We start from the raw sequence: 14,850 nt of genomic DNA on the forward strand, positions 1-14,850 counted from the left end.
TCTAATAATGTGTTAATGAAAGTTACTCCTGTTTTGTTTTTAAGTGATTGTCTGAATGCTCACGACAAATGAAGCAATTAAAGAATGGCCAAAAACAAGAAATGCTTAGTTATTGGAGTGCAGTGAGTGGAAAAAAGTGGGACCAAATAGAAACACTTTCAGATAAGGCTTCAAAATTCAATCAACTATTCCACCCACAAAATAATTTTGATGGTTTGCAGTTGAAAAATGCACTGCTGACTGAAACAAGTGGCACAACTTCATTTAACAGCCAGTGAAAACCACTTCCTTTTTAACCAATTGGCCTTAATGCACAAGACAAATTCAATACACCAATCAATAGTAAAGAAAAAGACAAACACTTCACAAAAACCAAATACATTTTGAAACGTCCAAACAATAGCTAGCTCTGTGATTCTACATTACAACAATTAAAGTTTATTGTAACAGAAAATTGCTGCATGATTCAAATTGCTATATTGACTTAATTAATTATCATGCAGAGAATAATTGAGATGTATAACAGTAACAGCACTGATGTGAAAACTATGCTACAAGCTAATCTATGATAATGGAGTGATAAAGAACTATATGGCTGATGTTATTGAATTATAAATAAAATATGGTTGGCTCCTGCTAAGAATGCCATCATCTGATAAATACATCATCTCCCACACAATACACAACTAACTCTCAAGCACTCTTATCAAGAACATGATAACACAACACCCCAAATGGTAATGCCTTTTTTTATTTTCACCTTAAATAATAAGACAAAACTATAAAATACACAGGCTACATCCGTGATCAATAATTTAAGTATATGCTAATAGTAGTACTCTAAGCTTGGCACATGCAATCAGGAGCTGGATAAGTGTAAATGGATTGTTTGGGCTTCCTGATCCTTAGTTGGCCTTGTCTGTTTTGGTGACCTTCAATCACTGCATCCTGAAACTCTGACCATTCTATGGTTTTATTCAGGAAAAGCTGACCCATCAATGCCATATTTGGCCTTATGGTCTTTAAGTTCAGGTAAGTACGGTGTCCAACCTATCATCATCATCAAAACTTTGACTATCAGCAATAGTTTACAAAAGTTGAATGAAAATATCTATTTATATTTCCAAAACAAGAAGCTTTATTAACGCAGTCAGAATTGAACAGTTTATTTAAGGTAAATTCCAAATGACATTCATTAGTGTTATTTGTTACTTGAGCCATAATGCCCCTGATCATTTGTTCAAAATTTATTTTCTGGTCTGCATGAAATGAATGAAATGGATATGTCTAAGTTGTAGACTAATTTAATTTAATCAGGGTCAAATTTCTAATGGGTCCCTGAACTTTTTTTAATTGGGTCCTTGATCTTGTAATTTTTCTTTTAGTCAGGTCCCTGGTTTTTTACAAACTACCATAAATTCTCATTTTATGACGGTTTGACGCTTCCAAAAACTAACTATATAGTTTAAGGGCTTATTTAATAATTTAAGCTTTACTTAGAGTTATCTAGAAAGCCAAAACTCACCAGTGCATTGTGCATGTTTCCTGGGGAAGCAGAGATGAAAATGTCACTATGCAAGCCAACATAGTAATCAAGTGCAGCTAATAGAGAAGCTTTTCCCTTTATCTGAGCACGCTGATCAGATGAAGCAAGGCTCTTTTTGTCTTCCATCAGAGGAAACAGTTCCCTCAGAGTTGAAATCCTTGCTTCTCCACCATACACCTGAAAAAACAATCAACTATTTGACTTAAAAACAAGAAAAACATAATCACTTTCCTGATTTCAGAAATTGAAAAGCCCTTTATCTTAATGACATAATTATTTACCTTGTGGGAGGCAAGATATAAACGAGTGCTATTGTCAAATCCAAGAGCTGCTAGCAACAATCCAACCTCTTCTGGAGTCATTGGACAGCGACCTTGACTCCTCAGTTCTTCGTCAGTAAATTGAGAGTTAAGAACCCTCCCTTGCCAAATAACCTGTCTATACTTTGCAAGGGCCAATTTTTCAGCTTTTCCTCCACCGAAATCGCAGGCTGAATGTGCTGCCATATCCTGTCATAAAACATTTTGTACAACTAAGTTTTAAACTCAGAGATAAATGCATGTAATAACGCAGGAACAATGTTCAACTTCTCCTATATAGTGAAACACAAATAATTATGATTCATGGATATGTGCTAATGTACATAATGTTGACACACATACATACAAGGACTGGCACATGAAGACTTAATTTACATTTACCACCCAAATAAAAGAAACAAGTAAAAGGAAAAGAAATTTTACAACCTTCTATAGTTATGAATAAAATATAAAATAGTAATACCTTATCAAATCGGAGGTGCAGAACAACAAATTTCCCAGCATTTTTACTAGCACCTGCACCAGTGACCTCTTGAAGGTCGTTGTAGCCCATTTGTCCAGCTGAGCCATCAGGGTAGCGAAGATGGCTGATAAGGGCATCTCCAAGTGTTCTGATATGAGGAACAAAGATTAAAGCTTCAAAGTTGACTTTACAGCGCAGATGTTGAATATCCATAGGTAAGTTGTCAAAACTCAGTCGGTGAGAAAATGGAGAGATTGCAGCAATACCATAACTGCAACATATGGAACAGACCAGAATATTAGAAGTTCATAATTAAATGACTATACAACAATGGCATCTGCATAGTATACTTAAACTCAATCATATCTTCGTAATAGTACACAGTATTATGCAGGGTATACTCCTTAATGATGTTACATAACAAATGCTGTAATTTCAACAAGTTAAATTGTCCAGAGCAATAAATGAACTAACCATTATTATAACAATTTGGCTTGAAATTTTAAGTTTTGCATTATTAGCAATTAAAGTAAAAGTATACCAACCTCTGTAGAACAGGCAAAACGTTCTCGAGATACCAGTGGGCTGATGCATGCACAGGTGCAGCCTTGATTCTGGTTTCCCGAATAGCCAAGCCATAGTACTCCCTTGTGCTCCAGGAGTACTCTCCAGGAAGCTCTTTAACTATTGAAATATCATCCTTCAATACATCAATGAAATGATCTACATCAAATATGTCCATGAAGGAGCTGCAGAGAAACATAACCAATCTCAATATTACACCACACACAATCTATATGGGGCAAATAAATGCAACTTTATTATATCAGCATTTACCTTGAATCTCTCCATACAGGATTTAATTCAAGGTAAGGGATCACCAGAGTAGCATTCAGTATCTTTGCGACAGCAACTGCATCACATATCTACACAAAAAAAAGGTAAACACTTAGATTAAATTATGCACCTTTCACGGATAGATACACTTTAGGAAACTTTTGATCTGACAAACACGCTACAAAAACCTACCCCCATCCTTTGTTGGTTCAAACCTCCATCGAGAAAGACCTGGATGTATCCCTCAGACTTTTCTGGTAATGCTGCTTTAATTCAATTTGTCAGTCACAGAAAGATCAAATGAACCGATAGATATACCAAATCGTCATGTACTTTAAAAGCTAGAACAGCATAGAGTAAATGATATTAATGTTCCTCACTTGGCTTATTTGGTTCGACATAGGGTTTCCATCCTTGGCTTTCCAGAGGTGACCATAGTTCAGAAAGCTGTGATGCAGGCTAAACAAGGAGAAAATAATAACCAAAAAAATATATAAAATCAACATCTACTGCTAAACACAAACCAACAAAAATAACTTGAATTGATATGTATGCATCCACTGCTCAATTAATTCTTACAGTTTCACGTTGCACGGCGCTCCTGAGAAGACGCGAATGTCTAGGTTTTACAGGATTCAATTCCTGCATGCAGTTAGTTGCAAGGTATAAGACATTAGAGGTCAAAAATAAAAAAATGTAATGACAAGTGCAGGTAACAAATAAAACCTCGGAACCAGGTAGCATAAACATAACGATGTTCCCAAGTTTGGTTCATATCTAAAATTGTGATCATTCTGGTGGCACAACAAACCATAGATCATAGCAATTAAGGGGCTCACAAGGCATATAGACATGCCCATGACAATAAAATGCCTTAAATCAACCCCCTCTTAACAATTTCACAGTAAAAGAAACTTTCCTAACGCAATTATGAAATTTAATTCATATGGGGTGAAAACAAGTAAAATTTTATATTTTTTTCTTAAGTAATAACTAACTTTTGTATTTAATTCCTAACATGTAACGACAAAAAAAGTCTCACACGCCCCCAAAAATGGAAAACGCGGTCCTGAAACCTGTGATCTAAAATTAATAGCCCCTTAATTAGGTCCACAAACTTCACCAACCAAACCAAGTTAATTGGTTCCATTAAATGGTACTTTAAAACTTCTTATTATCAGGCTGTCAAAGTGGTCACCGGAGAAGATAATCCAACGCCAGGAACTTCAGTTTTTTCTTCTTTCTTCTTAAATACCGACATCTAACCTTAACTTTAGAGTTTCTTAATCTCCCTCTCAACGCCGCTCAAAAAAAAAACATTTTTTTAACAAACTCCAATTTCTAGAATAAATTTCAGTGTGCAACTCAAAAAAATCAACTAACAATCAACAAATAACTAAATTAGAAAGAGCAAGTTAGAATACCCCAGAATCAACAGTATGAACAGTGATTAAACACACCGACAGATGATAAAAGTTCAGGTAATAAAAATAAGCGTTATTGAAAAAAAAAAAGAAAAAGTAGCCAGGAAAAGCATTCCTGTTCGACAAAAATTAGAAATTGAAAAGCCTTTAGAAGACCAAACAAATTATTTAAAAGAAACTGAACTCACCGGATACACAGAAGAAGAGAAAGCATTGGTGAAGCTGGAGAAGAACACTAGTGTGAAGAACAAGAATGAAAGAGTAACAAGTGTTGTCGCTCTACAAGGGTGACCCTGATTCAGGCACCCTGGCTCTATCATGATGTGTGGAGGCTCAACGTTGGATCTGGAAAGTGACCCTTTCTTCCCCAGAAGTGCAACACCGTGTAATGGAAACTAATGCAGGGAAGAAGATGATGAAGGAAGCATAAAAGGGAGGAAGGGTCTCAGAAAAGAGTAAACCCCATCTCCATAATGGTGGTTTTATATATAGAAAAATATTATTTGGAGGGTTGTGAAGTGCAGATATGTGTCTGTGCTTGAAGGGTATAGAGAGAGAGAAAGAGAGAGAGAGTAAAGGAGTTCACATGGACACCTGGCCTGGTTCACCGAATTGAATAATGATGAGGGGTGGCGTCTTTTTCAAGGGGACCCCAATTGATAAAGGGAACAAAGTTGGGATTTTTACGTTAAGAAAGGTGAGAATCACGAAGAGGGGAGAGAAGAAAGAAGAGGGTCACAGGTTTCACAGACAGGTGTTGAATGCTGATGCAGTTGGGTCGAGCGAGTGGTAAATGAGACCGTTGTTTATCATTGGTGTTGTTGTTGGCATTAGCAAAATGTGGTGTTATTATGCAGTGCAAGCAAGTGCCTTTTCCTTCCATAGCCGCACTTTTTTCTTTTCTTTTTCGTTTTTAAATGTGACCACCGACAACCTCAGAGGTAAATAAGCTTGCTTTGTTTGGGTCCTCACTCTTTTCTACCCTCACCAGTCCAAAGATTCTACCTTTTTTTACTCCCACCAATCACTCAAATAGTGACCAAATTGGAAGAGGGAGGGTTGCTGTTCCTTTTTCTCCCTGCAAAACCAATTCACCATGTTTTTGGTTTTCTTCAAACTAGTAAAGTAGTAGTAGCACCTCTCATCACTCAACATAGCACCAAGTTTAAACAGATCTATGTATAAGAGTAATTTTAGCCTATACTTTTAGGCCTACACTCATTAAGTGTAAATAAAAATGACAATTTGTTTAAAATTTTATTAATTTTTTAGTTTCTAAATGATTCAGATTGTTTTGTGAATGTAATTTGAACTGTTTTTGGCTGCTTATTCCATTTACAAATTTTCCATGTATAATATTAAAACTTTAAAACTGAAATAAACTTCAATTTTACAATTATAGGATTTAAAATACTAAGTTCTAGCTCGGTTCTAATATATTTTTAATCTACAATCAATTATGTATTGTTAATTTAGGATAAAAGGCAAATGTGTCCTTCTAATCCTTAGCTTACGGAACTAAGCACTGATTTGTTTTAGCTTTTGGTGAAAAAAACAAAAAAAAAAAGTGTGGTAGATTACAATCTACAAAATATTTACATTATTTACAACTAATAATAATAATTTTTATTTATAATCATTACAATGTAAACTCTTTACTTTCCCAGATAATATTTTCAAAAAGTACGGTCAATTTCTCTATTTTCAAAAAAAAAAATTCAGATACAAAACTATTTTTTGAATACATACATAATATAAAATTAAAATGCCAAGAAATCGTTTTCTCTAAAGATAGTAATTATGATTGGTCGAATTTTTGATTAGATGTAGACACCAGAAACAGTGGATGTAGACAAAAAAATATTAAAACGAAGTTTCAACACTTTTCCATTGGATAGCTATGGTCTGAGGAAAATCCACAGTCAACACTCCACTAACGATAATATATAACATAATAACACAAAATGTGTCAAAATTCTCATTCCAGAAAATCCAATAATCATTTTATATTGTAATTTAACGTATTCCATACGGTCAGCCAAATATATCTTTGTTGGCAGACAACTGTGTTTGTAATACCTACGTATTTGTATATGTCGGCGACTCTCAGTCAACAAATTTTTGGAATACCAAAATACTAATTTCCTAAAATATAAATATTTATGAGCTAGAAAAAAATAATCAACCAGCGGAAAAAATATAAATTAACATCTAAATATAAGAATTATTTTTACTAAAACGAAGATTTAGAGTAAATTGTTTTATTTTATGAAGTGGTAGTATAAATTATTTAGATTCGGTCATTCCTATATAAAAAGTATCACGTCGGCAGATTTTATTAAATAATCACATTTAATATTTTCACATGGTATCTCAAAATTAATGACAGAATTATTAAGTGCTCTCCCATACATAAAGAAGGTGTTTTTTTTTTACCAAATATTATAAAATCAATGTAAGAGATCATAAATATCCATGTTCCAAGTATTTTTATAATATTTGTAGCTAAGCAATAACAAAAAATACACTGAATAAAATAAATTAAGATATTAAAAAAATAGTATTACGGAAAACTATGGAGCATGCTAAATTCTGAACTCATTAATTCTACGTAATGATGCATGTCCTACCACGAAGTTGTCTAATGGAATATATTTTTTATGAAAGAACTTTGTAAATATCTATCACGGATTGAGGTTAGTTTGTATTATTAAAAGAGAATTAAAAATTGAATAAAAAACTAAAAAATATTTTTAAATTTACAACTAAATTTTTTAATAGAATGAATTCTAAAAGTATTTTATAAATTTAAAAGTTAATATATTTATAAAAATATATATATTATAAAAATGTAAAGGATAATGTAAAATTGTTTGATCCATATATTTAATCCATCAACAAACTCATTCAATGTGTTGTTCAACTCGTCTTATCAGTATATGGACACATTCTTTTAATGTGTATTGTTGGATTTGTCTAATCAGTATATGGGCAAACTTGTATAATATATATTGCAATGTTTGCCTAATCATATAATGAATAAAGTCGTCTAATGTGTATTAATAGATTCATCTGTATGAATAAACTCGTCTAATGTATATGGTTAGACTGGTGTAGTAAGTGTATAAATAATCTCGTCTAATGTGTGTTATAAGATTCGTCTGAGTAGTGTATGAACATATTTGTCTAATGTGTATTTTTAGACTTGTATAATAAATGTATGAAATGATTCATATAATATTTTTTACTATACTCATTTAATGACAAACTTGTTTTGTGTGTATTGTTAAACTTGTGTAATGTTTTTTGTTATACTCATATAATTAATGTATGAATAGACTTGTATAATGTGTATTGCAAGATTCATTTAATGAGTAAATTTACATACATACCTAATGTTTATTTATAGACTCGTTTAATTTGTGTGTAAAAAGACTTGTCTAATCTATATAATTAAAATCTTCTAATAAATATATGAGTGACTCGTCTAATATGTATTGCTAGATTTGTTTAATCAATACATCAACAATCTCATCTAATATTTTTTGTTTTTCTCATCTAATCAATGTATTAGCAAACTTGTCCAATAATTTTTTGTTATACTCATTTAATTATTATATAGACAATCTCGTATAAGTTTTTTGCTATATTCTTTTAACCAGTGTATAGAAAGACTCATATGATGTTTATTTTTTTGCCTAAAACATTTCAATTATGGCTAAAGTGTATTTAAGGATATAAAATAAAAGTGATTATTTATTTATTTTAAAAATTAACTAATTTTTAAAATAACTTTTAGGAATACCTATCATGATTTAAGTTTATTAAGAAAAAAAATTTATATGGAAGAGAATGTTTTATATGTCAATATAAACCGTTTATATTTTTAACAAATATATATTATTTTTTAAGTAATATTATTTTAAGAAATAAAAGTAAAATATATTTTTTTAAATTTAAATTTATTAAATGACCAATCAAGTAATTATAAATTATAAATAGATAAAATTAAAAATGAAAATAAATTAGTGTAGAACAAAGGAATTAATATTTTAATTATAAATTATTCTATAACAGTGAATATATTGAAAAGTACATTAGAATTTTTTTAATGATAATTAAAACATGTCTAAAGACACACATAAAAGAAATTATTATTTATTTGTTTTAAAAATCAACAAATTTTTAAATATTTTTTTAGAAATGCATATGGTGGATTAAATTAATTAATAATATACTTTGAACTTTATATATAATATTGCATATTGATATGAAAATTTTAAATTTAAGAAAGTAATATTGGAGTAGTTAGGTGTAGGTAGAAGACGGGACCGATGGTTTTATTATTAAAATAATATTAACATATAAATGAACTTTTCAAAAGTTTCGTCCCATTTATTTGGTACGACCATCTCTTCAAAACTTCTACTCTTTTCCTTTTTTCATTCTCTCTAGATTTCTTTCATCTCATTCCATTTGTTCTATAATCAGACTGTGCCTGGGTGATCATGGTCTCTAGAGCCTTTCATTCCACCGATTAGTTTTGAGTTTTGAACTAGTAAGTTGTGTTCTTCCATTCTTAAGAAAATTTTGGTTTTTGACACATGCATGCACAATACTATTTGCATGTGTTCATCTCTTTTCTTTTCTGGTTCTAACTTCAATTTTGGTTTCGTGGTTGGTATCCTTGCACCAATCTAAAATCTGTAGACGTTTCTAGCAATTCCCTACAGTCTAAGCAAGATTTTAAAGGTGGTAGAATCTGTCTAGGTTTCTTTAAGGTAAGGGAAGCTAGTTAATTTAATTGTTGAATTTCTGTGTACGTGAATGTTGTTTGGAGGATTGCATGTGTATGAAATTGTATTATGTGATGATTTTGAATGGTTGGATGAATGGTTAATGTCTGTGATTATGTTGTTTTTGAATCTGCAGAATTTATGTTATTATGTCGAGTGAATTGTGAGGAAGTGAAGTAGTGAAATTGGAGAATTGTGATTCGGTGAGAAATTCGTCAGTGGGGAGAGTCTGAGCAAGTGTAATTGGACCTATTAGAACTTTTAAGTCCCTCTAAAACGTGTAAAAAGTAGGAAAATAGATTTTGGGTCATTAGGTTGTTGATTATGCATAGTTTAGTACGAAATCTGGTATGGGATCCTTTGGAATGATGTTAAAGAGATTTAGGAACCCTTGGATAAGTGTAAATTGGTATATGAAGCGTGTATGGAGGATTAGAAGTTGGAAATAATACAAGTAATTGGTAAAGATTGGTGTTGATCATAATTCTGCAGTTATTCTACAAAATTATGCAGTTCGCCTAGGGTCCTTCATTGACCGTTCGGCTTCCTTCTGGTGCTCAGTCTTAACTGAGTTCTACATATGTGGAGTTTCAGTTAATGACCGATCGGTTTTGTGCTAGTATTCAAATGAATATAGTTTTTGGTCCAGTCATAGCCTTCAGTCTTAACTTAGTATTCAATTTAGATAAAGTATCTGGTATAGTCTAAGTTCTCAATCTTACACCAGTACTCTATTTGTATTGGTGTTCGGTCTTAACTGTGTTAGGCCTCTTATGGGCCTTACCAGTTCCTGACCGTTCGGTCACTTTAGTGATCGGTCCTACTTGAATATTTTGTCTAAATCCAGAGTGTTCGGTCTTAGGTGGGTGCTTTGTCTTGGTAGTGCTCGGTCTTGTGTTAGTGCCCGACCTTCTACTAGGATTTAGTCTACATTAGCATTCAGTTTCGTTAGGGTGTTCAGTCTAACATTGGTTCTCGACCTTGCTATAGTATTCGAATATGGTATAGTATTCGGCCTCTCTAGTGGTCGGTCCTTAATAGTGTTCGGCCACTTCTTCAGCCTTACCTATGGTCCTGTTCTTTGAGTAATGAGAAATCATTCGGTCTCACACTAAGTATTCGGTTCAGCTAAGGTGTTCAATCTAGTGAAAGTGTTCGGTCTTAAATGTGTTTGACCTCTTATGGGCCTTACCTGTTAATGACCATTCGGTCATCTTTAGTGGTCGGCCTTATCTGAGTATTCAGTCTAAGCCAATAAGGGTTCTGTTTAAGCTCTTAATGATCGATCTAAACTAAAAGTGTTTGGGTTAAAATCTAGTGTTCGATTTAAACCCAGTGTTCTATAGTTATACGTTCGGCCTCAAACTGTGTTCGGCTCCTACTAGAGCCTTACTCATTAAGTGATCAGTCATATTCCTATGTTATGAGTGTTTTCCCGTTCGATCTTGTCCGTAGGTGATGTTGATCCTTTCCGTTCGGTCATTTTCAGGGGTGGTGGTTATTCTTACCGTTCGACTTTACTATATTGTGATGTATTTGATTTTCAAAGGATTGTTGCTATGTTTGATTATGAGTATTTATTTCAATTTGTTTAAAGGTTTTATGTATGAGAAAGTATGTCGGTATTGAAGTATGATATAATATTTGTAATATGGATGTGAAAGAGAATTCCAAGGAGGAATGTCTCGTGTTGGTTATCAAGGGTGGTAAAGTATGAATATGGACAGCGAAATCCACAGCGTTCATCCTGAAATTTTAATGGTTACCAAGTCTCGAGTAGAGATGGGTAATACATGTCGTGCGAATAGCAGGAGACCCTAGTCTAAGGGGGAGACCTTAGGTGAGGGATAATGGGATAACCTCGTGTGGCAGCTGATGAGTTTCCAGTTACTTCACCCACGAGTGCACGAACGGCCAAAGCTACATATTCATACCAGTCCGGACAGTCAAGTCAAAGTGGTCGGTCATGTATGCTTATATGTTTCACACATGTTGTATGAGTACCTTGGTTGTTTGTTTGAATTGTACTCCTGTATGAATATATACACTAGCTTACCCTTTCTATTTTCTGTTGTATGTCTTTGTATGTTGTTTTCTCTTTCGCAATGATCACCTTAATGGTGTGAGTTTAGGGATACAACTTTTCAGTTGTCTCAGCGGGAGGTTAGGAGTAAAGTTTACAGTCTAGGTGGAGTTTATCCTAACACTCTGATGATCATTTATTCTGAAGTAGAGAAGGATGAGGTATGTGGTGAGAGTAGTAGGAGATCCTTGTCTATGATCCTTGTTTTGGCCAAAGACAATTACAAAGGACTAATCTTGTGTGGTAGCTTGTATTATCACTATAAGTGTATAAACTACCATAGTTCGACATTCATACAATATCCAGATAAGTCTAGGTGGATTAAATGTATAACATATGTGATTAATGTTGTTTGGAACTTTGTGATTGGTATTGATGTATTAATAATTCTAGGATATTTCTGTTTCCACTAGCTTATGCTTTTGTTTGTGTTTGGTTGTATGTTCTTGTGCTTTGTGATCCTGGTTATGATCATCTAGTGGATGTAAATAGAGGATAATGAGTTATTTGTGAAACAAACGTTGAATGACGGTACGATGAATGTTAAGTCTTCTATAAACTAGTTTCTAGACTTATAGTTTTGTTCTACGTTAGATTTTTATAGACAAGTTTCTAGATTTGAAGTTAAATTTATAACTATATATTGCATAATTATAACGAAATTTTTATTTTTTTATTTTATTGACTGTTCTATTTTTTTAATTATATAATAACTTTTATATAGTTTAATATTGTAGTTTAATATTATATTTTGGAATCTTACTCAAAAATATTTTATCAAATTTTTTTAGTTTTATATCATTCCTTGACTCGTTTCAGTGATGTGTGCGTTGAAAAATAAAGAGCAAGGTCAAGATCTTTCCCTGTGCATGAACAATATAATAAATTGGTAATATCATACTTAAAATGAACGTACACGTTACACCAAGAATGAAGTTTATTGAATAATATAGGCATGGCACATTTATGGCTAAAGAAATGCACTACACCACATTATCTAATAAAAAAATGTGTAAAAATAATATTATTAAATAATTTGCAGGACTTTTGCATGATAGAAAAAACTCAGCTAATTAATTTCTGCTGACCATTGACAGTTGTCTGAGGAGTAAGAAGGGAGAAACTGCAACAATGAATTGCTATTGACCTTTCGTCTCAGCTAAGACCACATTCACACACATCACCTTTTAGCAACCTCAATGCGCCATCTTTCTTATTAACTATTATTAACACATTTTTTCAATCATTATTTTCATGTCAATTTCGAGTAAGGATAATAAAACACGTTTTTACATTTGACATACAAGGATAAAATATCATAAAAAATATTTTTTTTTACTTTTTTAAGAAAAAAGAAAATAAAAATAAAAAAATACTATCAGATAAATATCAAAATTTATGTGAGTTAAAGTATTATTTTTCTTTATAAATATGTAATGTTTTTATAAAAAAAAATCATATTTAAGATTTTCTGATAAATAATGATTATTTTTTTTTCTTTTTCATAATAAATTAATTTAAATAATGTATCATATGAATCGATCGGTCAATGTTCACCGATCAGTCTACTGAATAGAAAAGTAACTACAGGAAAAAGTACATATATACATATCGCATGATTGAAGTACTTATCTTCAAAACCGTTCAGTGTACTGTCCTGATTTGTAAATTAGGCATGTAAAGGCGTACTTAGACAATATTGGACCACAATTAGGTCAACTCTAATCAAAAGTCCATTATAAAGCTTATAAAATGAGTGTTACTCCCTGCACCATCCCATCTTCTCCCTCCATCTCCCCAATTTTTTCTAAATTTCAGTCTTATCTTTTTTACTTTTATTTATTTTACTTTTTATTTTTTAGAACCCTAATCCCTTTCCACTTTCACTCTTTCTTTTAGAGGCAAGCCTCCACCCCCTACCATCCGTTAACACCTTTCAATTATATATAATGCTCTTTTTATGACAGTGCAAGCTTTGTTATGCCGAAACCTAAATGTTAAGTCAGCAACACTTCCAAATGCCACTTCTTCCCGTCGCATCCGTCTTCAAGACGATCTAGGCACAAAGTTTCACTTATTAGTTAGGAGGAGATTTGGCCCCCAGTGTATCTCGAAAGCAGAAAAAATAGAACTCATNCGAGAGAGCTTGGTGGTCTTAAGAATGGTTCGGGTGAGGGGTTCTCTTAAGAATAAAGAAGACGAATAGAATCTAATTCATGTTCATGCTAACAGAAGAGCGGATCCAATACACAGACAACTTCTTTCTCAAAAAGTACTTGCTGCACTTCTTTCTCATGAAGCTGCTTTGCAAGAAAGGAGTTAGTTCCCTCCGGGGGTGGGGTTCTGGGAGCCCATGCTTCCTACGCTCCAGCCCTTAGCCCTGAACTCCTTAGCACAAGCACTAAGTAAGCCCGTGAAGGCCTCCAATATTGCACCTACTAGGACTTCAATTTCGTTTTCGAAGAGGACTACTTCTTTCTTTTCTATACGCTAGGGTCGTTCGGACGGAAAACCGAGTTGCGTACTGGGTGAAGCTTAGTCCTTTGGACCTTTCAATCAATCTCGCAACTTTTTTAGATTAGCTAGGGCCGCCCGCACGCTTTAAGGGTTGTTGAAGGTATTGCACTAAGAAAGACTCCTGCCGTTGCTATGCTAAAGGTCAGATTTTCTTTGAAAGCCGCTCAAGCCTTTAGCATGTCAAACATGAAGTGTAATCTGTATATCACTAGGTTGGTTTTTGTCATTTTTGTGTACAAGATTTTTGGTTATGTAAAGTTGAAAGTTGTTTGTTACTAATTTATTGGTCTGAATTTCTATTTTGTCTTCTAATATTTGTTACAGTGGCTGATATAGTATCTGTTATGAACTAGGAATCTACTCTACCGTAACATATTGAACAGGTTCAAACTGGTGTTCAATGTCATACAAAACCTTTCAATTCGAAAATCAACTTGATGTATGATTTAAAACAGTTACTAGAAAGATGAATCACATAATGGTAATGGTGTTGTGGAAATTGAAAAGAAAGAGAGAAAGTGAAAGTGGGAAAGAGAGAGAGTAGAGACTTGCCTCTAAGAGAAAGAGTAAAAATGAAAGAGATTAAGGTTTTATAAAAAAATAAAATATGTAAAAGTAAAAGTAAAAAGGATAAAATTGATATTTAAAAAAAAATTAGAAAGATGGAGATAGTAGATGAGGTGGTAGAGAAAGTAACACTCAAGCAAAATTAAAATGTGAAAGTGTGTGTTTCATATACTAAAACATTCAATTTAAAATGTAAAATATATAATTTGAGAAGATATGTTTATCTGTAATGAACTAACAAATTAAAATTGAGAAATACGAGTGTTCGAAAATTTTAGTTTTGAAAAAGTTGAAATT

At 32.7% G+C, this 14,850-nt stretch overlaps 1 protein-coding gene across 2 annotated transcripts; it reads right to left on the reverse strand.

Moving 5' to 3' along the window:
- Positions 1-577: 577 nt before the first annotated feature.
- Positions 578-5,220, reverse strand: LOC106777779 (uncharacterized protein At1g04910). Of its 2 annotated transcripts, none has more exons than XM_014665529.2 (10): positions 4,779-5,220; positions 3,746-3,808; positions 3,547-3,625; positions 3,359-3,432; positions 3,167-3,255; positions 2,875-3,078; positions 2,330-2,600; positions 1,828-2,055; positions 1,526-1,723; positions 578-1,050 (listed from the first exon to the last, which is right to left on the reverse strand). In XM_014665529.2, the coding sequence occupies exons 1-10, from the start codon at positions 4,908-4,910 to the stop codon at positions 841-843; spliced, it is 1,548 nt and encodes a 515-aa protein (XP_014521015.1). In that variant the 5' UTR covers positions 4,911-5,220; the 3' UTR covers positions 578-840. The 2 variants fall into 2 exon arrangements, with proteins under 2 accessions (XP_014521015.1, XP_014521016.1); XM_014665530.2 differs by having other exon boundaries at positions 3,359-3,429; positions 4,779-5,218.
- Between the last annotated feature and the right edge of the window lie 9,630 nt (positions 5,221-14,850).

Source organism: Vigna radiata, chromosome 11 (assembly GCF_000741045.1).
Source record: "Vigna radiata var. radiata cultivar VC1973A chromosome 11, Vradiata_ver6, whole genome shotgun sequence".
In the NCBI taxonomy this organism is placed as follows: domain Eukaryota; kingdom Viridiplantae; phylum Streptophyta; class Magnoliopsida; order Fabales; family Fabaceae; genus Vigna; species Vigna radiata.